The 24916-nt window shown below is 44.1% G+C and overlaps 1 protein-coding gene across 9 annotated transcripts in view; it reads right to left on the bottom strand.

Annotated features, from left to right (window-relative positions):
- LRCH1 (leucine rich repeats and calponin homology domain containing 1) overlaps positions 1-24916 on the bottom strand; it is a 212435-nt gene that overhangs the window by 5035 nt on the left and 182484 nt on the right. For 6 of the 9 annotated variants that reach the window (XM_070048799.2, XM_070048800.2, XM_089304121.1 and 3 more), the window contains 3 exons: positions 20648-20785; positions 15269-15346; positions 1779-7458 (listed from right to left, as the gene is read on the bottom strand). In XM_070048799.2, the coding sequence (XP_069904900.1) occupies positions 7252-7458; positions 15269-15346; positions 20648-20785 (423 nt within the window). In that variant the 3' untranslated portion in view covers positions 1779-7251. Of the gene's footprint in view, positions 1-1778; positions 7459-15268; positions 15347-20647; positions 20786-24916 lie in introns of those variants that run through there. The other 3 variants (XR_016213262.1, XM_051832281.3, XM_051832282.3) reach the window with 1 other exon arrangement.

Genomic DNA, 24916 nt, shown 5'->3' with positions numbered 1-24916 from the left:
CACTGGAACACTGGGAAAAGAACACAAACAGAAACTTTCAAGTGACAGATTTGCCCAAGGCAGCAGGGCAAGACATCTCACTTCTGAATCTCAGTGTTTACTTATCTTTATTCTCAGATGTGCCTGAATATTCCCACAGAGCCTGATCTCTGTACAGCAAGGCTTTTATGGGACATGGTATCCTAGCCTGAGTCCTGATCGGACGACTGGGGCACAGTCTGCCTCCTCCAGTTAGAAATGGGTCCAGTCCCTTGGGGCCAGCGCTGTGGCACAGCAGGTTAACGCCCTGGTCTGAAGCCCCAGCATCCCATATTGGCACCGGTTCGAGACCCGGCTGCTCCACTTCCAATCCAGCTCTCTGCTATGGCCTGGGAAAGCAGTGGAGGATGGCCCAGGTCCTTGGGCCCCTGCACCTGCATGGGAGACCTGGAAGAAGCTCCTGACTCCTAGCTACAGATTGGTGCAGCTCCAGCCATTACAGCCAACCGGGGAGTGAACCAGTGGGTGGAAGACCTCTCTCTCTTTCTCTCTGCCTCTCCTCTCTCTGTAACTCTTTCAAAAAATAAATAAATAAATCCTTAAAAAAAAAAAAAAAAAGAAATGGGTCCAGTGCAATCAGTGAGCACTACTTCCAGTGATCTGCGGAGTTCCATGCTAGAGGTCAAGGGAGGGGAGGGTTCAGAGGTACAGAGACAGGAATGTGAAGGTATTAAGGCCTCTGCCTCCTACCAGTAGGACATTTGGATACTTCACAGACTTAGGTTAAGGTGGCCCAGGCCTGTACTTTTCCAGTGAGCATCTCTCACCTTCCTGGTCTCTGCACTCCTAAGCTAGTGCAGGGTCCAAATGCTCCCTTCCACCTACATTTATAGCCAGTAATGAGGAGTAGAGATGCTTCTCAACTTAGCATGGATGGGGCTACGTCCTGCTAAACATCTAACCCTAGGCGCACCACAGCGTAGCCCCACCCTCCTTTAATGTGCTCAGTACACTTACATTGGCCTACAGTTGTGCAAGATCTCACACATGAGAAAGTGCTGAGCATGTCATGTAATTTATTGACCACGATACTGAAAGTGGAAAACAGAATGGGTGAAGGGGTGTGGCTTGGAGCATGATAAAGTTGAAGAACTGTTAAGCCGGACCATCATAAATTGGGGGACGTCTGTACCTAGAAGATATACAAAGGCCTCTCTCCATCCTTCCCGGCTTTCTCTCTTCACTCAGATTCCCTGAGTAAACATGGAGGTGCCCCCAGTTTACTTTGATGGGGCTGAGGCTCCTAAGAGGACCAGCATGAGGAAACAGAAACCTTAGAGACACACAGCACTTCTGGCTATTTTATCCCAGGACTGGCAGGAAGACTCACGGGAAGTCTAAGTCAAGGTGCTCCCTAGAAGGAAGCCCCAGGAGGACTTGCCAGAAATGAGGCAGGAATATCAGAGTGGCCAGAGGGCCATCTGCCCCATACCAATCCTACGACTGCACGTCCCGCAGCGGGAGGGCAACCCTGCAGTGAGGTTAGACCCTGGAATGGAGAAGGTCGAGGACCGACAGGAGAGCAGGTGAGCTGGCCCTTCCAGGGCATGCCTGGTACACAGGGGACCAAAGCAGACAGAACTGGGCATTCATGTTCACTTTGATGACCTGAAGCTGCCAGGTCATAGGATCTTAGAGGTTTTGGGTTGAGAATGTGATTCCCTATACCCGTGGGCTGCTGCTTCTGCATAATGGAGACACGAAGTAGCATCCTGCATAAAAATAATGTTTCTGACCCCTGCTGGGAAAAAACATGCATCTGTTACTTCTCGGATGGTGGAGTTGATTAGTGGCATTTACTCCACTTCTGAGCCACAGCAAACAAGCCTGGAAAAGGCAGGCAAGCCACAGAAACCAAAAGCTAAACAACTTTGAGAGAATTCTCAGGCACTTCCTCCATGCCTGGCACCAACGTTACAGGTTTGCACTGGGTATATTTCTTCACGACAATCCTGCCAGGTAAGCACGAATATCTCCATTTTGCAGAGGCAAAACAGAGTTCAGGTAACTTTGCGAACGTCACCCAGCTGGGAAATCCTCCACCTGGGTCTGATCGTGGAGTTGGGGCTCTTTCTAGGATATTATAAGGTCCTGAATCAGTCAGTGAGCACACTAGTCTGATCCAAGAAAGGTTCCATGGGCCCCTGGAGTTCTTTGATGGCAAGTCCCAACAATTTCAATGTCACGGGGACTAGAGAACCCTCAACTCAGTGAGTGGTATTAGCTTTGCCACTCAGATAGTTTGGCTTCTTTTTGTAGTGAATGATACATATCCCCTCCCAGCAGAAAGGACCCCACAGCAGGTGACTGAATTGCTGTCATTGCCTGGCTCCCCCCTTCCCTAAGTTTCTTATGCTCTTAAAGAGCCACACACGTACTCTTAGTTCAGCCACTAGACTAAAATGAAATCACTCACACCAGCATATTCTGTTCAAATTGTTTCTTCAATATCAAGACCTAGAGCTAACTTAAGCCTTAAAACAAAACTGTTGGGAGCCGGCGCTGTGGCATAGTGGGTAAAGCCATCGTCTTCGGTGCTGGGATCTCACATGAGCACAGGTTCAAGTCCCAGCTGCGCCACTTCTGATCCCACTCCCTGCTAATGTGCCTGGGAAAGTGGTGGAAGATGGCCCAAGTACTCGGGCCCCTGCACCTATGTGGGAGACCCAGAAGAAGCCCCTGGCTTCGGTGTGGCCGCTGTGGCCATTTGGGAAGTGAACCAATGAAAGGAAGATCTCTCTTTCTGTCTCTCCCTCTATTTCTCTCTCTGTTACCCTGCCTTTCCTATAAATAAATAGATCTTTAAAAGTAGAAAACAGAGCTGACTGTGTATTATTTTAACATTCCAGCTCTTTCACCCAGCGACCTTGGTTTCTTCCTATGCTAGATAGAGAAAATGTCAACCTCTGGCCACTGAGAGGGCTTCTTGTCACTCCTGATTCTCTGCTTTGCAGCCTTTCTACCGTCTAGTCCCTCATTTCCATAAAACACCTTGTGCACGCTCCCTCTACCCCACATTGCCCCCTCACTCATCTCCCTCTTCACGTGGCTACTGCACCATCCCATCTAAGCCTTAGTGGCAATGTCACCATCCCAGGAAGCCTTCCTGGTTCCCCAGGCCCCATCACGGTCCAGTGCTCCTTCCACGCATTTCACAGAACCCTCTACCTGATTTATCTTGGGTTCTCATCAGCTGAATTCCCGTTTCTTTACTGAAGGATTCACTATATCAAGGGTCTGCAAACTAAACCCTTCTAACCGAAAGCACTGCCTGTTTTGAAAATAAAGGTTCATGTTGTGTCGTCTATGTCTGCATTAGGCTACAAAGGCAGAGTTAAGTAGTTCAACAGAGACTGTATGGCCCTCAAAGTAAAATATTTACTATCTAGGCCTCGATAGCAAAAGCTTTCTGACCCATAGCATAGACTGTAAGCTTTATGAGGTTGGGGTCATGGATCATGATCACTTTTTAATCACTAAGGTCTTCTACGGGGCCCATTCAGGGGTTGGTGTTGTGGTGCAGTGGGTTAAGCTGCTGAGTCCTGGTTGCTCCACTTACGATCCAGATCCCTGCTAATGTACCTGGGAAAGTGGTGGAAGACAGCCCAAGCGCTTGGGCCCTTGTTACCCATGTTAGAGACCCATATGGAGTTCCAGGCTCCTGGCCCAGCCCTGACAACTGCAGCATCTGGGGAGTGAACCAGCAGATGGAATCTCTCTCTCTCTCTCTCTCTCTCTTTCTCTCTCTGTAACTCTACTTTTCAAGTAAATAAACACATTAAAAATAAAAAAGAGGGCCCATTCAATATCTGAGGAATGAATGAAAGAATGAACACAAGAACCAACAAATCTACAGTAAGAAGTCAAAGTACAGGACCTTGATAGAAGGAAAAAACTACTGCACATTCTACATGAAACATGGATTCTTTTTAAATTGAGAACTGATTTTGAAATCTGAAGCCTAATTTTAAAAACTAAATATTCTGAAACAAAATCATATTAAAATAGTTTGCCTCTAATCCTAAACCACCTTCAGCCTCCTGAAATTTCAATGGCTCATCCCTACCTTCTGCTTAGCTCAAAGTCCCTTTGCCCACGGGACTCCTTCTGAGACTGATGTGATTGCTGAGACAACCGAAGCCATCACATACTAAATTTACTTTCTCAGAAACAAACAGCACTGGGGAATCCAGTGCCTTTATTTACCTACTGCCGTTGACGATGTGCCTGCTCTGGGGTTTCTGCAGAGCCCCTTCCCACAGCCCCGTTTCCTAAGCGTCTCTCTTAAGGACAAGGAGAAGGAAGTGCATACCCATCAGACAGCCCTAACTCGAAAGCACTATTAGAAATTAATTAGTTGTCACAAATTCTGGAAATCTTGACACTGAGAGTTGCCACTAATTGGGGTAACTGGAGAAAAACCGCAAATGGCACTTTCTAAAGGAGACTATAAATGCACACTTGGTTCTCTTTATCAGGCGTTGGAAGGAAGTGACCTTTTCTAGGAAGAGGAGACTCAGTATGCACAATAAGCCACACAAACTGGATCCCCGATCACCTCCCCGACCACAGGTGTCCTCAGGAAAGCCGCAAGGGCAGGCACGTGTCAGGCTGGCACAGCAGTTGCTATCTTGTGCGTGGGTACCTTGGAGAAGAGCCACAGAGAGGTCCAATAATTCTGAATAGAAATTAACAGTGGCAATGGACAAGGAAGTTCATTCACAGTTTTGCCCAAAGGACTAAATTAATTGTGTTCTGCAAGACACTGAATTTCTGAATCAAAAAGTTTCACTCAATAAATCCCACAAAGTGTAGCACATTAGGGGACAAATGGATTAATGACATAAAAATGTAAGCATATCCAAAAGCATACTTTGGATGAATTGAATATTAAATTTGGATGAATTGAAATATTAAAACAGCTAGAGAACTCTATCCATTACATCCTGAGATTTTTTTTTTTTTTTGACAGGCAGAGTGGACAGTGAGAGAGAGAGACAGAGAGAGAAAGGTCTTCCTTTGCTGTTGGTTCACCCTCCAATGGCCGCCGCTGCAGCCGGCGCACCGCGCTGATCCGATGGCAGGAGCCAGGATCCAGGTGCTTTTCCTGGTCTCCCATGGGGTGCAGGGCCCAAGCACCTGGGCCATCCTCCACTGCACTCCCTGGCCATAGCAGAGAGCTGGCCTGGAAGAGGGGCAACCAGGACAGAATCCGGCGCCCCGACCGGGACTAGAACCTAGTGTGCCGGCGCCGCAAGGTGGAGGATTAGCCTATTGAGCCACGGCGCCGGCCCTCCATCCTGAGATTTTACCTGATTGTTCCACTCAGTTCTTACTGGTAGTATTTTCCTTCAAATGGCAATCCTGTAAGTTTTCTCTTTTCCCCTCCCCCCTCTCCCCAGTAAAGGGGGAAGCCGATCAACACTGGTGACCATTCAAACAGAAGCCTCAAGGCGCTGCAGAGCGGGGCGGAGATGCTGAGAGCCACGCTGGGTGTGTGTGCACAGACATGTCCATGGGTTCACAAGGACTTGGAATAATCACCCAAATGATGTTTATTAAGCAACTTATGGCTCAGGGCGCTCATTCATCGTTGTGCAAAGGGATTTTATTGTGTTACAAGAGTACAAGATAGCACCAAACGCAATTCAGTACATCTGTGGGTTATTCATACACAATTGAGGTTAAATAACTTCCACATACCCTGTATTTTACCAATCAACACAAAGCCAGGAGGAAAAAGCTCAGATAATTCAAGGTAGTATCATGGAAAAGACAGTTTTCAGTTAGAAAAATCTGATCTGATTTAGCAGCAAGGACTCTTCATAAATATATTCTTCTAACTACTGGGCTTTCCATATTTCCCATCCCTTGCGTTAATGAAATTATTGAGAAAAATAAGATTATCTTTGTAGTAGCCATGTATGAGGACTGCTGTCATCTCATTAAACTAAGACATTTATCTTAAGGAAGTTAACTTCATCATATCCCAGCCTAAGAAACAGCATTTGGCAAACAGGATGTAAAATAAAGCATAGAAGAGACTGGCTTGACCTTGGAGAGGGCCATCCAGGAATCCAGAAATATCTTGGCCTAGATAAGACTCTAATATAGTTTTCCTTTTACTTACAAACTGATTACATTGCTCTAAAAACACAAATAGTTGATATCTAATCCTCTAAGCTGATTTAAAAATAAAGCGGTTTGTTACTTAATGTCACTGGGATCCAGGTTAAATGGACACTGCAAGACCAATCTTATTATTGGCTCCTGACCGTGACCCAAGCCCCAGGACCAGGAATGTTGCATGACTCATGGCTTTTATATATATATATATATAATTATATTATATATATAAAATGAATGCAGTCAAATCCATCACATTCTGGACTTGCAGTTATTATGCGATGTAGCAAAAAAGCAAAATAATTCATTACATTCTTCAAAAATAGAAATCCCTTCCGGGAAGCCGCACAGTAGGTCTAACAAGGATTGAGTAGCAAAATGTCATGAAAAAGTTGTGCGTAAATCAATCCTCCAGGTGGCGCTCTAGCAGCAGCAGCGGCGCCTCCTTCCCTGAAGAGCCCCTCCCGCACCGGCTGAAGTGGGCGGCGACCTTTCCAGGTGCCCCTCGGGGTCGCCTTTACAGGACGCCGTGGGGAATCCAACTAAAGCTAGCAACGCAGTCCTTCTAAAGTAGCAGTTTTCAACTTGGTCAACAGCGGCATTATTAAAGGAGTCTACAGACCAAATTGGGCTAAAATATGGATTTTCTGTCTCCTGTGCCCAGTGGCCCCACTACAGCCCGGTGCTGCATTAGGATTGGAGTCAAATCCCGACAGCAAGGACAGACTACCCCATGCGAAATCCTGTCTGTCCCAGACCTGGAGCCCCCCACCCTCAACTGCAGGCAGCAGCAGCTCCCTGGGAGAGAGCGGGGGGCCTGGGGGACACTGCTGCTGGCACCATGTCAGGCAGGGGGCCCCAGCAAGGTGGGGGCACTTTGCTGTCACCGTTGCTTTTCAGTAAAGGAGAGAAAGTATTGAATGAGAACTGCAGTCTACAGGGTTTGTGCTTCTAGGAAATCGGATCTGTAAACGTCCGGCAGAGATGGCAGGAATGGACTTTGCAAGGCAAAAGGCTCAAATGGAGGAAGGACCCTGGGCCGGGGCCAGGGTGCCAGAGCAGAGCGTTGGGATGCGCATGCAGACGTTAGGCGGACAGAGCATTCCAGCGGTAAGTGATATAGACCAGCACTATAAAGAGAAGATGGACAAGACAGAAGCCTATAAGGTCCCTGGTGCGGAGGGCAGAAGTTGATTGTGGGGGTTTCTCCCCGAGTGCCAGCAGAGTGTCAACAGTCTTTCGAATGTGACGAAAATCCAACTGCAGGATGTCACCCGGAGAGCAGAGGTCAGCCTATTCCGAGGGCAGCCGTTAGAACAGAAAGAGACAGTGCATACAATTAAAAATACACGGAAGAACAGTGCAAAGAAGCACACATTTTTGGTTACTAGCACATAGCAGGAGGAACCCTTTATTTCAAGCAGGTAAAACCCTTTCCACCATCAAAGATTTCAAACCCATTACAAAAGCAAAGTAGAATGCCCGAGGTGTTTTAGGCCAACAGGTCAAAGAAATCCTTCCCCCAGAATCTCAGTATTGAGGAATGGCATATTCTACATTTTATACGCATTCCGGCATTCAAACAGTTTTCCTTTCAAGTGGTATTATGTGCTAACCATAAAAATAAGAGCTTTTTCACTTAAAACATTTATGACTTGACCTTAAGGGGGAAAATATAAAGATTAATCCTTACTTCTCCTCTTTTTGGTACATGTTTTACCATGGTATATATAGAATCAATATAAAGTATTTCTCTTTGAAAGCTGACACATACATCTAATTAATTTTCAATTTGGAATTGTCAACAAACTCTGGGGAACATGAGTACTAATTATGTTCCAAAAATACATTTGATTTCATATTTTGAAAAATACACATAAACCGAAAGTCCAGCAGAGGCTCTTGGATGTGCAATTAAAATACAAGGCCATCCCCACACAGGGTTAGCCAATGGATTCCTTCACCACTTAAGAAGATAGTGGGGGACTTCCGTGTCTGGTCTCCTTGTTAGTCACCATAGGAGGAGGTGGAGTATCTACTTTATCAACAAGATGCAAAAATCAGATGAGTTGTTCTTCAACAGCTTACTGCTGCCAGGAAGCAGTTTTCTGAGATACCGAATGTCTGAACCAGAAATGACCACACTGAAAATTAACAGCAATTATAACTGGTAGGCAGTTAAGTTTGCTTCCAAATTCAACAAGACTTGAAAATATTTGTGATATATTTCACGAACACAGCTTTATCTCTAATTAGGCAAAGCATTTAAAAAATATATAGAGGTAAAATATATTTTTTCATACTTTGCTACAACAGAATCCTTTAGTTTAGCCTCATCACTGAGGAGACACAAACCACAGAGCGACCGAAAGGTGATTCTAAAGCCGAGCTTTTGTCTTGTGCCCAGTGAAGTTAGCTTGATGTCCTTTAGTAAGGAGGAATTGGACAACACTGGGTGGTTTGAATAAGATTAATAACATCCTAATGATTTCATTCATGAAGGTAGGGATGTCCATAAGAGATTTTTAAAGATTAATTAATGAGCCGTGCTGTAGCTGTCCAGATTTGCATCTTTTCTCAGTGGATTTGGAGCTATGACTGTTGAGTGTCTTAAGAAATAAATCAGCTACACACAGATTGGATTTCCCTGGGAGACAGGTGCTGGTTAAGGATTAGCAGGTAGGGAAACATCTCAGAAAAGAAGTTCCTATTGCAATGAGCAGTTTCTATTGCAATGTTGTTTTTGCCAGTGAACTCTGAGCAAAGTAGACCTAAGAACTACTTGGATGCGAATGGGGATTGTCACACAAGTGGTGTTTCCAGATTACAAGCACACCCTTCCGTCTGTAGCCAGCATTTCACCACACTTCCCCGAAGCCTGTGGAAACAGGCTGGACTGCTCCCCTGAAACACAGCCTGGGGACTGGAGTGGGAGTGTCTGTGCAGTTTCAGTGGACTCAGTAGGCAGGCAACACACACCATTCTCCCATCAGGACTCAACTGCACAATGTCCAGATTCGGGCCTTAATCGGGTGAGGCCTAGAGTCACGTGGTATAGGTTTAAACTGACTCATGGGGGCAGGCGTGTGTCTTGTGGGTAAGACACCTGCATCCCATATGGAGTGCATGAGTTGAACACTCGCCTCTGGCTGCTGCCTCAAGTTTCCTGCTACTGTGTTCCTTTGGAGGCGGCAGTGACAGCTCAGCAAATTGGGGTCCTGCCACCCATGTGGGAGACCTAGATTGTGTTCCTGGCTTCCAGCTTTGGCCTGGGCCCAGTCCTGGTCATTTCAGGCATCTGGGAAGTGAACCAGCAAACAGGAAGTGCTGTTTTGTGTTCTCGGTCCCTTCTCAAATAAATTAATTAAAATAAGTTAAAAATAAAATTAAAGTAAGGTATGTTTGCAGAATTCCAAGAAGTTGCTGTAAACACTGCGCTTGGGTCTTAAACAAACAAACAAACAAACAATCTAAATCTTCATCTCTAAAGAAGAAGGAATGGGCCTAAGACTGGCAGGCAATAATCTGAACCGCCATAATTAATGCTCATAATTAATGCGTGGGGCGTGGGCTGCTGTGGCCGTCTGAGAACTGTGCAGAACTGTGCCTGATTCCAGCCCACGTCACAAGCCCACAGGCAGTCAGATCCAGTCCTTGTGATGAGGCTACCACGCTAGGCACAGCTGCAACTCCCAAGAGAACTGGGGACCTTCTGACCTGTGCTTTCCAAAGCAGTCTAAATAGAGGGACTTAGAAATCACACTTTATTTCTTCCTGAAAATTTAAAATTGGAAACTACTAAAAAAAGAAGGAAACATAAGACAGCAAAATTTCCCCGTATGTTTACAGAGCACTTGCAATTGCTGGAATGCATTTGAAAACCACAGTTAATTCCCTCCAAGACCCCAGAGGCAAATGTGATGATCATTCCCATCCGGGTAAACACACACCAGTCCTCACAGCAAACCAAGTGTGGGCCTCAGGCTCCTGCTACAGATGCCTAACACTAGGAGCACAAAGAGAAATGGAGACAGACCCAGCAACAAGTCTGCTTTTTATGGAAGTTCTGAGAGTCAAATTCTGAGAGGTGACTGTAAGTTTCATTTAGAAATTTGGAATATATTTAATTAAACACTTTACTTTGAAAGGCAGAGTTACACAGAGAGGGGGAAAGACAGAGAGAGAGTGAGCGCTCTTCTATTATTGGTTCACTCCCCAGATGGCTGCAACTTTTTGATGGTGCTGCTTCTAAAATGATTTATTCTCAAACATGTGCATATGAAAGGCCATCAGGCCATGGAGCAGAGGTGACCAAGGGGCATGACCCTGGAAAGGGATATTTACATGACATTAAACACATGCTATCTACAAAAGAAGGAACTGATTTTACAAGTGAGAGATTAGCTCTCTTAATAAATTATGAGTATAAACATTAACGTTAATAATAAAAATAACAAACACGTCAGTTGGCATCTCTGATTAACCTTAGAATAAACCACAATGAAGGAAAATTAAAATTAATCTTGCATAGGAGTCTCATTTTCTCCCCAAAGTGTGAGTTATTGAGTTAAATTGATACCAAACTCATTGATTTGAGAGAGAAAAAGAGGCCTAGGGCTCAAAGAGGATAACTAACTCTTTTCTCCAATTCTCAAGATTAAAACAAAAAAAAAAAGTGGCTTCAATTTATAGACTGTCTTTCAACAACAAAATTTCCAATCATTTACCTATCAATAAGTTCCTAAATCTTCACAACAGGAATAAGTCCAAGAGTTTGACCCAGAGTCAGACCCCCGGTAGGACGCCTGCATCTCACATCTGAGTGTTTGGGTCTGAGTCCTGGCCCTGCTCCTGATGTCAGTTTCCTGCATTTCAGACCCTGGGAGGCAGCAGGTGAGGTTCACTGAACTCAGTGCCCCACCCACGTGGGTGACCTGGACTGAGTTCCCAGCTTCTGTGTGGCCCAAACCCCAACTGCTGCAGACAACTGGGGACTGAATCAGCCAATAAGCGCCGACTCTGTGTCTCTGCCTCTCAAATAAATAAATTACTTTCAAATATAAAATCCTCTTGTAGAACTGTAAAAATGCAACTATGAAAGGTACTGAAAAGAAGACAAAGCTGTAACTCCACTGGTGCAGGAGCTGAGGAACAGAGCGACCTGTCCACATGGACACGTAATGAGAACCTTCTGCGGCCTACAGACTTGACGGGATGCCTAGGAGCCCCAGACTGGCAGGAAGGGGCCACGGCTGTCAAGGGCTCCACAGTACCACTGAATCCTCTTCCCCATCTTCTCTCTGGAGACAGTGATGGAGACCAAGGCTGGGCAGTCAAGTAACAAAGTGCATTTCCATTCGAAGTCCCTTGCCCACCTAGAGAGGGCGAGTCTGCTACATCACATCAGTCTGACCCAAGGCTTCATATCTAAGACTGAGTAGGAAAAATTCCCTGGTGAACCAAATTAATACCCATTTTAAAAATACTTCAGATGCTTCACAAATTGGAGATTTCTCTTGACCTGAGAGGATGCTGAGAGCCCTAAAATGCTTCTAAATTTGGATGGATTTGGAAACCCTCAACAGCCAACTCCAAATCTTCAATCTGGAGGCTGGAGGCCAGGGGTGGCCAGATTGACTCAGAAATGGCAAAAGACACCTCAATATACCAATACATAGCCCTATGAGCCCAAGGCTTACTAGAGCCGGATTCTTGTGTGGTACAAAGACTACGTCCTGGAAGGTCTGGAATCCCACCCAGGCCTGTCTTCAAGACACGTTGACAGAGAGGTCAAAACAGCAGCAGAATCCGACCAACCAGCCTCAACACCACAAGGGACACAGGACAGCGCCTCACCCGTCCTGCGATTCTGAGTGGAGCCAGTCTGATGAAGCCCCATGTATACACCAGCGACACCAGAACCATCTTCTGCGCTGAGGCAGGCTCGCCCTCTAACCGCTACTATTGATTCAGTGACTGGAGGTGAGGCCCTGGCGCATCCTGCACACACACATTTCCTGACCACCAAACAAATGACAAGCCGGTGCCACGGGTCCAGCTTCGGAAGCACACATAAATGTTCATGAACCATGATCAACCCTGAGGTTGCATTCAGGGAGACGTTTAAAGAAAATATAATAAACCATAACAATCAGTTTTAAAATTGCCTTCATCACATCCTATGTGCAGTAATATAGCGAAATCTGCTCACCTGCTGTATTCCATTCATATGAACCTGATACAATTACACAATTGTGCTGACTCTGACTTTGTAGTTTCAAATTGTGATTTTTTTTTTTTTTTTTTTTTTTTTGGTCAGAGTTAGACAGTGATAGAGAGACAGAGAGAAAGGTCTTCCTTCCATTGATTCACCCCCAAAATGGCCGCTACGGCAGGCGCGCTGCGCTGATCCGAAGCCAGGAGCCAGGTACTTCTCCTGGTCTCCCTTGGGGTGCAGGGACCAAGCACTTGGGCCATCCTCCACTGCACTCCCGGGCCACAGCAGAGAGCTGGACTGAAAGAGGGGCAACTGGGACAGAACTGGCGCCCTGACCGGGACTAGAACCTGGTGTGCCGGTGCCACAGGCAGAGGATTAGCCTAGTGAGCCGCAGCGCCGGCCTCAAATTGTGATTCTATCAAGAAGGACAAAACCTCAAGCTGAGAGTGCAGCTGTGACTTTGCAGCCTGTATAGGATGATTTATCCTAGTCAGTAAGATACTTAGCTTACAAAATGTAGAACTCAAGGTCTCTGCAGCTTGAGTCACATGTAGATATGATATTCATGGTGAAGAAAATAGAAAAACCTTGCAAGTAAGAGGGAATTGACTATGCTGATTAATGAGAAATCAATAACTATCTTGGTACCCAAATATTAAGTTTGTTGCAATAGGAAAATGTAACATTATAGAACTATTTTTGTTAGGTATCTGTCTTTCAAAATGCCTCCTTATAGATGGAGAATTTCTGCAAGGGGTCTTGTGATACAATTACCTTTTTAGTATCAAGCGCCAGTCTTATTGTGCCAGACTGTCTTCAAACATCAACCCTCCCACAAAGTGAAAGAAGTATAAAGACCTAAGGGGGAGGAAGCCTTGTGACCCCTTACTTGTGACTCCCCAACAACTCTGTGTTATATTCCTAGAGGAAAACATTTTCTCATGCATTCTGTGAAAGGAAAATGTGCTATCTGACTACACAGGAAGACTGATCGCTTGCTTTCCAATTGGGAATTTCTGATATTCCACTAGAATATGCCTCACGTCCTTTAACATTCTTACTAAGGAAGTCCAACTTCTAACAGACTTTTATAGTAACAATGACCTTAAAGTAACTCTAATCACCAGTAAAGTGCCATTGGATTATATGGATATATATGTACACACACACACACACACACACACACACTGCATCCAGAGAATCACTTTTAAACCTTAAAAACAATTTCAAAAATATTGTAAGCTATATACTTCTAAGTATAATTAACTGGGACAAAGATCATTCCCTGTATTCCAACCTTCCTGGGAATTGTGAGTTGCCTATATTAGTGTTAGGGCCACCGTGCTTGGGGCATAATTCAGAAATTATGCTAGACTTTGCTCTGAATTTTATGATAATTTAATTTACCTTTTCCTCACTTTAAAAGGAAATTATAATTATCAATCTTGACTCACAATAAATGGCTTAAGGGCATTTCTACTTAATTTTGTTTCGTTGTAAGCCAAAAAAACCATTGATGAGTTTAAAAAAATCTCAGAGGGTGAGATCATAACTCATCAGTGCTTTCTAGCACAGACACGAATAATTTATCACGAATCCTGGTCTGAGAGTTTGGATTCACACATGGGAAATCTTACCAGCCCATGACAGAACCAAACCATTAGAAAAGGTTTGTTAAGTATTTCACATATATTGAAAGCCGAGAATGTATACGCACACAAACAATACAGACACACAGATTAACATTCTTGAAAGCAAAACTGATCACAAAGACATTTAGGGCATCATGTAAAAATGGCAGTCTTTTAAAACTACTCTTGTAAGCTTCCTTTCACTGAGACAGGTCAAACCTACACATTCTTTCATAATGCTCTCCTTTTTCTCAAATCCGATTAGAAACCAGTCACTAGCTCCTGACTGCTGAATCCTGCCAAACAAAAACAGAGGGAAGACAGAATAAGGAAAAAGAGGAAAGAGAGGGGAGGGGAAAAGCTCCTTTGTCCATTTCCATTGGGTAACTCTGTCACATACTCAAAAGAATCTCAAGATTGGTTATTTCAGTTACTTTATCTTTGGGACATTAGGAAAACAGAAGATCACAAGAATAAAATTTCTATCCCTTTCTGTTTATCACACACATGATACACTTCTCAACTTATACAGCTACCCGTGAATTCCGAGTGGATTGGCTCTTGTCCACCTCAGAAATACTTTTATGCTACTACTAATGGCAAAGTCTTTGAGGCACAGGGATCAACCCTGTCCCTGAGGCTTAGGCGGGGCCTGGGCTTGGGCAGGGAAAAGGTAGAGAACTGCCAATTGAGCCTACAGCAGACTAATGCAGAAAATGTCAATGTAAATCGTTAATAGACTATAAACCAACACACACACACACCGCTATTATTGATGAAAATAATAGTGGTAACTAATATTTTCAATGTCGATTGTTTTGATACACACACCAAAAATATAACTATAGGGATGAAAATCTACAATGAGTAGATGACTGCAGGTCTTTACCAAAGAGCTTGGCAGGAGACCCTCCACCTCCCCAATCCTACCCTACTGGACCTGTGAGAAGGCCTACTTGCACCCTCCATCATTTCTACCCTGCATAGGAAATCAAGCTGATTTTTTTTTCACGTTTAGAATTTCTCATTTATTTTAAAACCTTAAAGAGAATATTTTCTTTCTCAGAATGGACTATACTCTGCAGAGTTACTTTAATTTGACTGATAGAGCAATTTAAATGAACATATTCATTAGCATTTCTTAAGAGAGGTTGACACTTAAAAGCATGCTTTATATCCATTCAACAGTTCAAACACATGTATGACGTCAACGTTTCACTACAACACAGTTACTGGAATGAAGCTTGATGTTACCTCTGGGACTCCTAATTTTCGGCAGGCTTCCAAAAAGTTTTCCACATTTCTTCTGCATTTGGCCATGCTGAGTTTGGGCTACGGATACAAATATACATAAATAGTGAATTAGAAAAGACAAAGAATTTTAATAACAGGTTAAATTCTTAAACTTTATATGGGGCACAAATAACATGTTTATCACAGAGATAGAAAATAATACAACAGCAAATAAGAACACTAAAAATTACCCATCTAGAGATAAAAATCGTTGGGTTGTATTCTTCTAGACATTGTGTATATGTGTGTATATGTATTTTACTGTGTGTGTATATATGTACATGACACATTTTACTGGTATGAAAGGTTTTCTACAAATATATATATGTATATATACATGCATCCACATATACACATACAGATATAGTTTTTATAGAATATTATTACTGTTGTATGACTTAATTAGTTCCTAAAATATACCATAAATATCACATTTCCCATCAACAAGTATATTTCTAAATGAGAGCTTTAATTCACCAGGTCAATTAATCTCTTTCCCACTCAAGCCATGCATTTAATGAGAAAGAAGCAACATAAGGTAAATGCACTAAAAACACATATGTTCAGGACTTAACCAAAATTTTTTCACAACTGAGTTAACCTTGGTTATAGATGACCTTGAAGGTGCAGGATGGATAAGAAGTACATTTAATTCAGATGCTGTAATTTCTACATTGTGAGCTGTAAACATTTTCCTGCTAAATTTGACTGTTCTGATCTTAGTTCCCTTGGAAAAGAACGCAAGAACCATGAGTAAACTCAACAGTCTAGATGTAGGAGCCATGTTTTATGAAGACTGACCATAGCCTGTTAAGAGTGAAAGTGAACTTGCTTGTACTCTATCTCATCATTAAATTCTGATTTTACACAGCATTTATTAAAAAAAAAAGAACAACAACACAAGTACTCCTCCCTTACCCATTACCTCAAAAATAAATAAACAGAAGCCTGTTCCCATGTGGAAGGATTTTATTTTCAGGCTAAATAAGTATTCTCCACTGTGGCTGGCCACAAAGTTGTACCCCTCAATCTAACTTATAAAGATGTGACAAGCAGCTACCTGGGTGATTTTGCCTACCTCCCTGGTATGTTTTAGGACAATGTCATTGCATTAGGCTTCGTGCAAGCAGAAGGACCAGACAGAAGACATGTGACATGGAGCACCAGAAGAATGGGGTCCGGCCCTGGCAGACAGGACACCAAGAGGCATTTCAGCACGCCAAGACTCCAGCATTTGCCTCTTTGATGGTCTAGGCCCACTCTCTTTCTTCACCTATGTAGGATGTAAAAGAGTCTATTCTGAAACTCCAAAGATGTCCAACATCATTCAAAATACCTAGGTCAGCCCGGAAGAAGCCAGTGGAAAAATATGTTTGAAGCTACAAAAGATAATTCAGTACCTCTGGGAGTAAGGGACTGAACTCTAGATTCTAAGATTGAAAGCTAGATTCAGATAGAGAAATATGTGCAACACATACAATAGTTAAAGGTTCAACCTCATCATTGGCCAAAGCATCAAAGTTACACAAAAAGTCAACCATTACACCAGTCATACTAATTAGGATGCCAAAGTTTTTTGCTTATCAAATTCTTAAACATTAAAAAATTTAATTTTTCTAAGGAGTAGAATCTTAGCATATTGAGAATGATAGTGATTCTGTTCAACACTATGGTCACTCAGTTTGGCATAAAAATGGACAACATTAGTTTCATAAGTAAAAGATGAGAATGTTGAATCCTGCCAGAGTACCAGCAGACAAGACAGTCTCCCCCACTGTTGCTGGTGCAGACACAACAGATCCAATCATATTTATTACTGACTCTATACCAGATACTTGATGATCAGAGATAGAACTGTGAAACCCAAAGCACTCATGGCTGTGGGTGATCCTGTACCTGGCCGGGGGGTGGGGGTGGGGGTGGGGGTGCGGGTGGGAGGGGTGTCTCCCTGCCCAGGCAGGAGGTTGAGAGGGCGTGGCACACCACACCTCCCAGGAAGGACCTCACAACCTGACTGCTGGCAGCCGGTGGCAGTCCCAGGCATTTTTCCCCACCCCCGCACTCCCTGTTAAAGGGCCCTGTGATTGCCATTCAGGTCTCTGGTGCTCTTGTTGCTTCTTGCTGAAGGAACACCATTGCCCCACCATCCCGGCAGTGTGTGGGCCTCAAGGTTAGAGCCCACTCATAGTCACTTAGCTCTAGTGTACCGCAAGTATTAGCAAACTAAAGGAAACCATGACACAGGAGGGTTCCTAGTTGTGACGGGGTTGCTATGAGGGGACAAAGAGTAACAAGGAAGCTCAGCTCTCAAGGGCCAGGAGTGGTTTGCCTCCTCTAAATGCTGTGGTGGAGGAGAGCTGGGAGAGAAGACCCTGAAGGGCTGAGGAGACTGGGGAGGGAGCAGCTTTCAGGGCAGGCAGCCCCCTGTGGCATGCCGGGAATGCAGATGGATGGCAGCAGGTTCTAGGGCCACAGGGGGGATGGGCATGGTCAAAGCTGGCTTCAAGGAGCTCAATGAAGAATGTTTAATTTGTTAATAATATAGCTGCATATTTTTAGTTTTTTTTATTGAGAGAGAGAGAGACAGAAATCTCCCATCTGCTGGTTCACTCCCCAAGCACCCGCAACAGCCATGGCAGCCATGGCTGGGCCAGGCCAAAGCGAGGGGCTGGGACCTCAATCTGGGTCTTCCATGTGGATGGCAGGGACCTGACAACTTGAGCCATCACCTGCTGCCTCCATGGCGTGGAAGCCGGAATCAGGAGCAGAGCTGTGACTGAAGCCCAGGCATCTCCAGTGGTGTCGCAATCACTACTTGGCTGCCTTGCAAACCGCATTTCTAACGATAGTTCCTACACATATTGTTATACTCTAACATGTGTTACACGCTATTCTATTTTTATTTGCTTATTTTTTAAAGATTTTTATTTATTTATTTATTTGAAAAACAGAGTTACAGAAAGAGAAGGACAGACACAGAGAGATCTTCCCTTTACTGGTTCACTCCCCAGATGGCCAAAACGGCAAGGGCTGGGCCAGGCTGAAGCCAGGAGCCAGGAGCTTCTTCTGGGTCTCCCACGTGGGTGCAGAGGCCCAAGCACTTGGACCATCTTCCACTGCTTTCCCAGGCACATTAGCAGAGAACTGGATTGGAAGTGGAGCAGATGGAACTGGAACTGGTGCCCATATGGGATGCGGGTGTCACAGAGGAGGGTTAACCTGCTACACCACAATGCTGGCCCATCCGTTACTTTAGTACAAAACGTAGGTGAAATGTGTCTAAGTTATTAAAATGAATATTTCAAAGATTTTCAATGACATTGGGAAATTTAAGTTTTGATAGCAAGGTGTAAAACTAAATAATATATGTGAGAAACAATTAAAATAACTCAAATGTTCAAAAACGTTAGTAGTAAAGATGACAAGTGTTAACAGTGGTTGACTTTGGATAAATCATGAGTTATTTTTATTCTGCTTACTTCTATTTTCTCCTTTTCCACAATCAGGCATTATTTGCCTTTTTTTTAGTTTAAAAAATTTTACTAAAAAAAGGAAAAACGGTAAAACCAAAACATTTCTAAAAGACCCTAACCTTTTTCCTAAAGAATTAATATAGTACAAGGGTACTTCAAAAATTCATGGAAATACATATTATGAAGACTGTGCAGTGTTCCAAAATTTTTTTGCTCCAAAATAAAGTTTTACTTCCATTTTTCCACGAACTTGTTCAAGTACACCTGCATACAAAGAAATATAGACACACAGTTGGCAGTGTCCTCTTACATCTTATAAAATGATGACAGCACACTCAAGTTGGAGGTCAAGGAGTCTACAGCATCTCATCTTTAATTCAAGACAAATTATTAACTGAAAAGCTGCCATGCAGCTCAGAAAACTTCATAGCAGCTTGATCTGCATTTGGGGAGGACACTGGGAAGTTTCCTACGGGACCCCGGGACAGAAGCACTGTCCTGCATTGGGGCTGCCAGGGACAGATTTAGAACAGAAGACAAAGAGGTTGCTCCTCCCACCACGCTCTAAGGGAAAACAAGAAGGGTGTGTGTGTGTGTGTGTGTGTGTGAATGTTTGGAAGGAAACTATGCTGAATATTACAGAAAGGAAACAGACAATTGAAATGGTATCATCAGCTAATTTCTCCTGCTGTCAAGAGAAAAGAGAAAAAGTAGGACAAGTAATTGCATGGTACAGCCTTCCTGGAGGAGGGGCCCCTGCAAGAGGGTTTCACCAGAGCTGTCACCCAGCACAGTGATGACACAGTACATTAGGAACACGTGCCTTAGCATTGGGGCTTCTGAATTTTAACAATCTCATATATAATACACACACACATAACATATATATAAATGATCACAACAGAGGCTTACATCTGAGTGTGTATCATGTAGCACCTCATCGCATCCTCACAAAAACATTTCCATGATAGAGAAGAGCAAATCACATTAAACAGAGGATGAACAACTCACCCCCAAATCATACGGCTTTCAGAAGTGGACCTGGAATTTTAATCCAAACCATACATCCTTAGCACCTCAACTCTGCCTCTCTAAACCAATAGCAACCATGGGGAGCGGAAATCCTCCTGCCTTCATCAAGGCCCCACGGAGGCTCCAGAGACAAGCTGCGGTCTGACCCCTCCACTGTCAGCTGAACAACTGATGACGGTGGCACACATCTGGCTCCTAACACGCTCTGTGTCATCCGGGATGAGGATCTCCCAGGCAACCTGGATCTCCCCGACCAGGGAGATGAGGATGTGGGGGGGGGGGGCCAATAATGGAGTCTTCCCCTGCCCTCTCCCAGCATGTCAGAGCTCAGCGACTGATGGAAGAATTGTTGAACTCACCACTGGCCAACCCACCTCTGGCCTCACAGGTTATCTCATGGTATTTCCCATGGACTCTGCACCTTTTCAGAGCTATCCTAAAACCCCCAATGATGAATCAAGGAGAGAGAGACTCCAAGCAGAAGGGAAGCTACCAACTATCAAAAGCTTTCTGCCAAGACTTCTCACTGTTGAACTGCATGAAAGAAAGGAACTGGTATGTTCCCAAAGTATTAAAGTCAGCATCTCAATCAGGAGTTTCTTTAAATTTGACATGTGAGATAGTATTGTTCTGTTACTCACGTATGATTTTTTTAAATATTCTCCCTTTCTACAGTGAAAATGTGCTTCAGACCCATACTGTTGTTCCATTTCTCTTTTTCTACTATTTGGGGTCCAACAGAAAGGATCTAAGTAGCATCCTACAGATCACTTTGGCATCCTTAACCAACAATATTGTGCAAACAGAGAGTGTCTCTTTAAGCGGTGTTACTTACAACTGCTGGTGAGGGGACATGGATGCTTGCTACGGACCGCGGGCGAATGTGGTTGACCAGATGGCAGAGCACGACACCATCCATGAGCGCAGCCCCCAGGTCTTCGTGGAGACTCACCTTCAGTCGCATCTCAATGCTCTGTGGAGGAGATCAGAAGGAAGTCAGCTGCTATCCACAGGGAGGCAGCCGAGGCAAAAATACAGCGCCAGGTACATAGGACCAGAGACGATAATTTCATCACGCGAGATAAGGGTAAGAATGCCTGGAAAACACTGACGCTATTTAAGTCTTTTCAAACAGCATCCAAAATCCCTCTACATAAAGACAATTTCAGTTGCATCTAAAAATTTTAATTAGGGGTTGGTGGTGTGGCACAGCAGGTTAAGGCACCGCTTGTGATGCTGGTATCCTGTATCAGAGTGCAGGTTTGAGTCCCAAGTCCTGACTGCTCCACCTTGGATCCAGTGTCTGGGAAGGCAACTGGAGAGGGCCCAAGTCCTGGATGCAGCTGCTGGCTCCTGGCTTTTGCAGCCATTTGAGGAGTGAACCAGCAGATAGAAGATCTGTCTCTCCCTCTTTCTCTGATGTTCTGCCTTGCAAATAAATAAATCATTTTTAAAAAATAGATTTTTCCATCAGTATAATGAAAGAAATAATGAAATTACTTCTTGCAGCCAACGTTTCCTCAGCCTTGGTTATGAAAATTAAAATGCAAAACCAAACCTGATGGGTCTGGGATAGCCTGCATGGGATAGAAGAGGAATTAAGAGATGCTTGTCTCATGGTCTGTTTTAGTTGAGAAATCAATATGTGATCTTTAAAAATACTTGCACTTTTAGCTTTGAAATCCTTCTAGATTCATGTGTATATCTAAGAAATAACAGATCCCATGGACCCTTGGCCTAGTTTTCTCCAATGGTAACAATTTTCAGAATAATGGAGATATTGACATTGACCGTCAAGATAAGCGATGTTTCAGGGGTGGTGCTGTGGCACTGTGGCACTGTGGCACAGTGGGTTAAGCCACTGCTGGCAACACCGGCATCCCATTCGGCTCCTTCAATTTCTGGATGCTCTTTTGAATCAGCTTCTTGATCACTAGAAGGTAGTGGAAGTTGGCCCATGTACTTGAACCCCTGCCAACCATGTGGGAGACCAGGATGGGATTCTTGGCTTCTGGCTTAGCCCTGGCTGCTGCAGCCATGTGGGGAGTGAAACAGCAGATGAAAGATCAGTCTCTCTCTCTGCCTTTCATTATAAATAAATAAATCTCTTAAAAAAAGATACACAATGTTCCCGTCACAGGATCCCTCCTATTGCTGTTTCACAACCCCACCCATTCCCTCCCTCCCCAAGTACTTCTTTGGCCCTGCTCCCTCTCCCCTTTTCTGCTGGGCCTCCCACGTCAATAATGTCAGATCACTTGTTATACTTCCACAGGCCCCTGAGGCTCTGTTCAGCTACTTCCTCCCTGTTTCACAGTCCTGTTCATATTAGACAATCTGTTTCCTTCTTACAGTTTCATTCCAGTTCTTTCCTTTGTCACCTTAATTCTGCTGCGGAACCCATCCGCGGGCTTTTTAGTTTGGACAACGTACTCTCCAGTCCTGAATTTCCATCTGGGTCTTCTTTCGGTCTTCTAGTTCTTTGCTGAAACTTTCTAGCTCTTTGCCGCAGTGTTCTATTTTTTCTCTTTCCAGTAACGATGTTCCACATTGCCAGGTGAAGCACTTTTATCATGGCTGCTTTAAAATATCTGCCTGACAATTCAAAACATTTTTATCTTATCGGTGTTGTCATCTGGGGAGTGTCTTTTTTTCTTTCAGTTTGAGATCTTCCTGGTCCTTCATGTGATGAGCAGCTTTTGTTGTAAACTTGGACACTCCTGTATTACGTTGTGAGACTCTGGATCCTACTTGGATGTCTCTTTTAGCTGTCTATGTTTTGGGTCATAGCAGAGCCAAGGGTTCCAATCAAGTTACTCCCAGATGGATGTAGAAGTCCGGGCTTCCCATGCGGTCCCAGTTGGCCAGCGGGGAGGGGGTGAAGGTAAATGACTCTTTCCTTTCCTTTTCCTTTTCCTTTCCTTTCCCTTTTCCCTTTCCTTTCCCTTCCCTTTTTCCTTTTCCCCCTTTCCTTTCCTTTCCTGTCCTTTCCCTTCCTTTCCTTTCCTTTCCAGTCCAGAGGTCTTTTATTTATTTATTTTTTAGCACTTGTTATGCCATGAATTCCTAGGGAGTGGATTCCAGCAGCTCAGGCTCCCTTCCATTGGTTCTGATGAAGTGGGCTTCTCTGGGTGGAGCAGGCTGGCGCTACTAAAGTTCAACCCAGGTCTTTGGCTTCTCTTTGGCTTCTTTCTTTTTCTGACCATTTTCCTTCACGTGTTTCAGGAAGCTGTCTCTGCTCTTAGAGTGCTCAATATGTTCAATACGCATTCTTATTCTCTTGCCAAGAGTCTTGCCCTTCACTTGTTTGTTTATAATGCCAACAGCATGCTGGGTAACACGGTAGACTCTTCCAGTGTTGCCATGGTGACATTTATGGGGCCTTCCTTTGTAAACAGTACCCATTCCCTTGATGTCTTACAATGTCACCTTTCTTGTAAATGCATGGGTATGTGGTCAAAGGAACAACTCCAGCTTTCTAAGAGGCCTGAGAGCACGTATTGGGTATCTCTCCTCTTTCCCTGTGTGTTCGTCTTCTTGGCGAATTCCTGGAAGATGGCAGTTCCGGCTGAAAGGAAGGGGAAGATGACTCTGACTGCTGGGTGAGGGTGGAATTCCAGGTCCCCTAGTCTCCATTAAGACTGTGGGAACAGACTGGCCTCCGTAGCAACCGCTGGTGATGAAATCCTGGCTCCTGACTTGGTCTTCTGTGAGATGTCTCATCCAGGGGAGAAGATTAGCCTTCTGACTAGGCCTTTCCTGGTGTGGGTAGGGTAGGACTGTGGCATTTTTCTCTGCTATTTAGCTAGAGTAGAGTTGACTGTCTAAAAGTTTTGTCTTGCTAGAAGGCCTCTCTCCTCCTTGTTCAGCTAAAAAAAATTTTTGTTGGTTTGTTTTTCAAAATCTGTGCCCACTAGTGATTCCAATGATTTAATTTCTCAGTCTCAGACATAGGCAGCAACAAAAAAATCCAGCGAGCTTACTACCATGTTGTTCCTCTCATCTCCAGGACCTTAGCTGCTCTCCTCCCTGTCATCACTTTTCAGTGTTCGTCTGTGTATTGTGTATACAGCGTCTGGGGTACTGGTGTACTTAGTGGAAGCAGGAGGGAAGAGCATATCTGCTCCATCCCTGGGGAAGAAGAAGCGACCAGTTTTAAATCATGAAATGAAAGTTTGCAATAGACGCTCGTTTAAACCAGATAATAGCCGACACAAGGACAACTTAATTTGGTGATCGGTAAAAAAACAAAGACTTGAAAAAACAGTGCACAGAATAGTGTTAAATCTTCAGAACTGTCCTATGTGTAGATACCTCATTTTGTTAGGCATTCTTGCAGTCTCTAATTTTGTATCACTAAACATAAATGATCAACATGACCCATAATTAAGGGTGTCACACTTCAAGAGATATATCGTAGCTTCCATCTAAGCTTGCTGTATCTTGAAAAGTTTCCCTTTCAAGTTTACAGCACATCCAAATACTATGGGCAAATGAGGACATATGACTTCCCCTAGTGCTTGGTGAAGCAACCAGAGGGGCTCCAAGTGGAGGAAAGAGGTTGCTGTTTTTCAGTTCTTTCCTCCTGACTACCTGCTCGCCACGCAGAAAATGTCACCTGCAATAACAAACAGGCTCATCTATCTGAATTCAATTTGACTAAGCTTATTTGTACAACTCATTGCCCTCTGCAGTTCTGCATTTGTGCTTCTTTTTATTTACTGTATGTTCCCAATAGACTACAGACTTTGGAATGGCAGGGGTCTTCCTCCTAGATTTATCCTCTGGAATGCCACCTGGCAGAGAGAGGCAGTCCATACACATTTCTCACTGAGGGATTTAACATGAAACCTACCTCTTTCGAGAGGTCTGCCTATGCTCTTCTTGTTTGTAGCTATGGAACTTCCCTATGAACCTAAAGAACTTATGTCGCCATTCACAATGTGCTGCCTTTGGTAACAACCAGTGCACTATTCCTTGGGAACTGACCCTTGTGCTGTTATTTAACCTTCCATACAGAGCTGTTCTTTGGTATTTGTGGGGGATTGGCTCCAGGATCCCCCCACAGCTTCTAAAAATCCGTGGATGATCTAGTGCTTTATAT

This window comes from Oryctolagus cuniculus, chromosome 9 (genome assembly GCF_051225735.1).
Source record: "Oryctolagus cuniculus isolate XC-2025 breed Fujian yellow rabbit chromosome 9, ASM5122573v1, whole genome shotgun sequence".
In the NCBI taxonomy this organism is placed as follows: domain Eukaryota; kingdom Metazoa; phylum Chordata; class Mammalia; order Lagomorpha; family Leporidae; genus Oryctolagus; species Oryctolagus cuniculus.
This window is presented reverse-complemented; position numbering and strand designations above follow the sequence as displayed.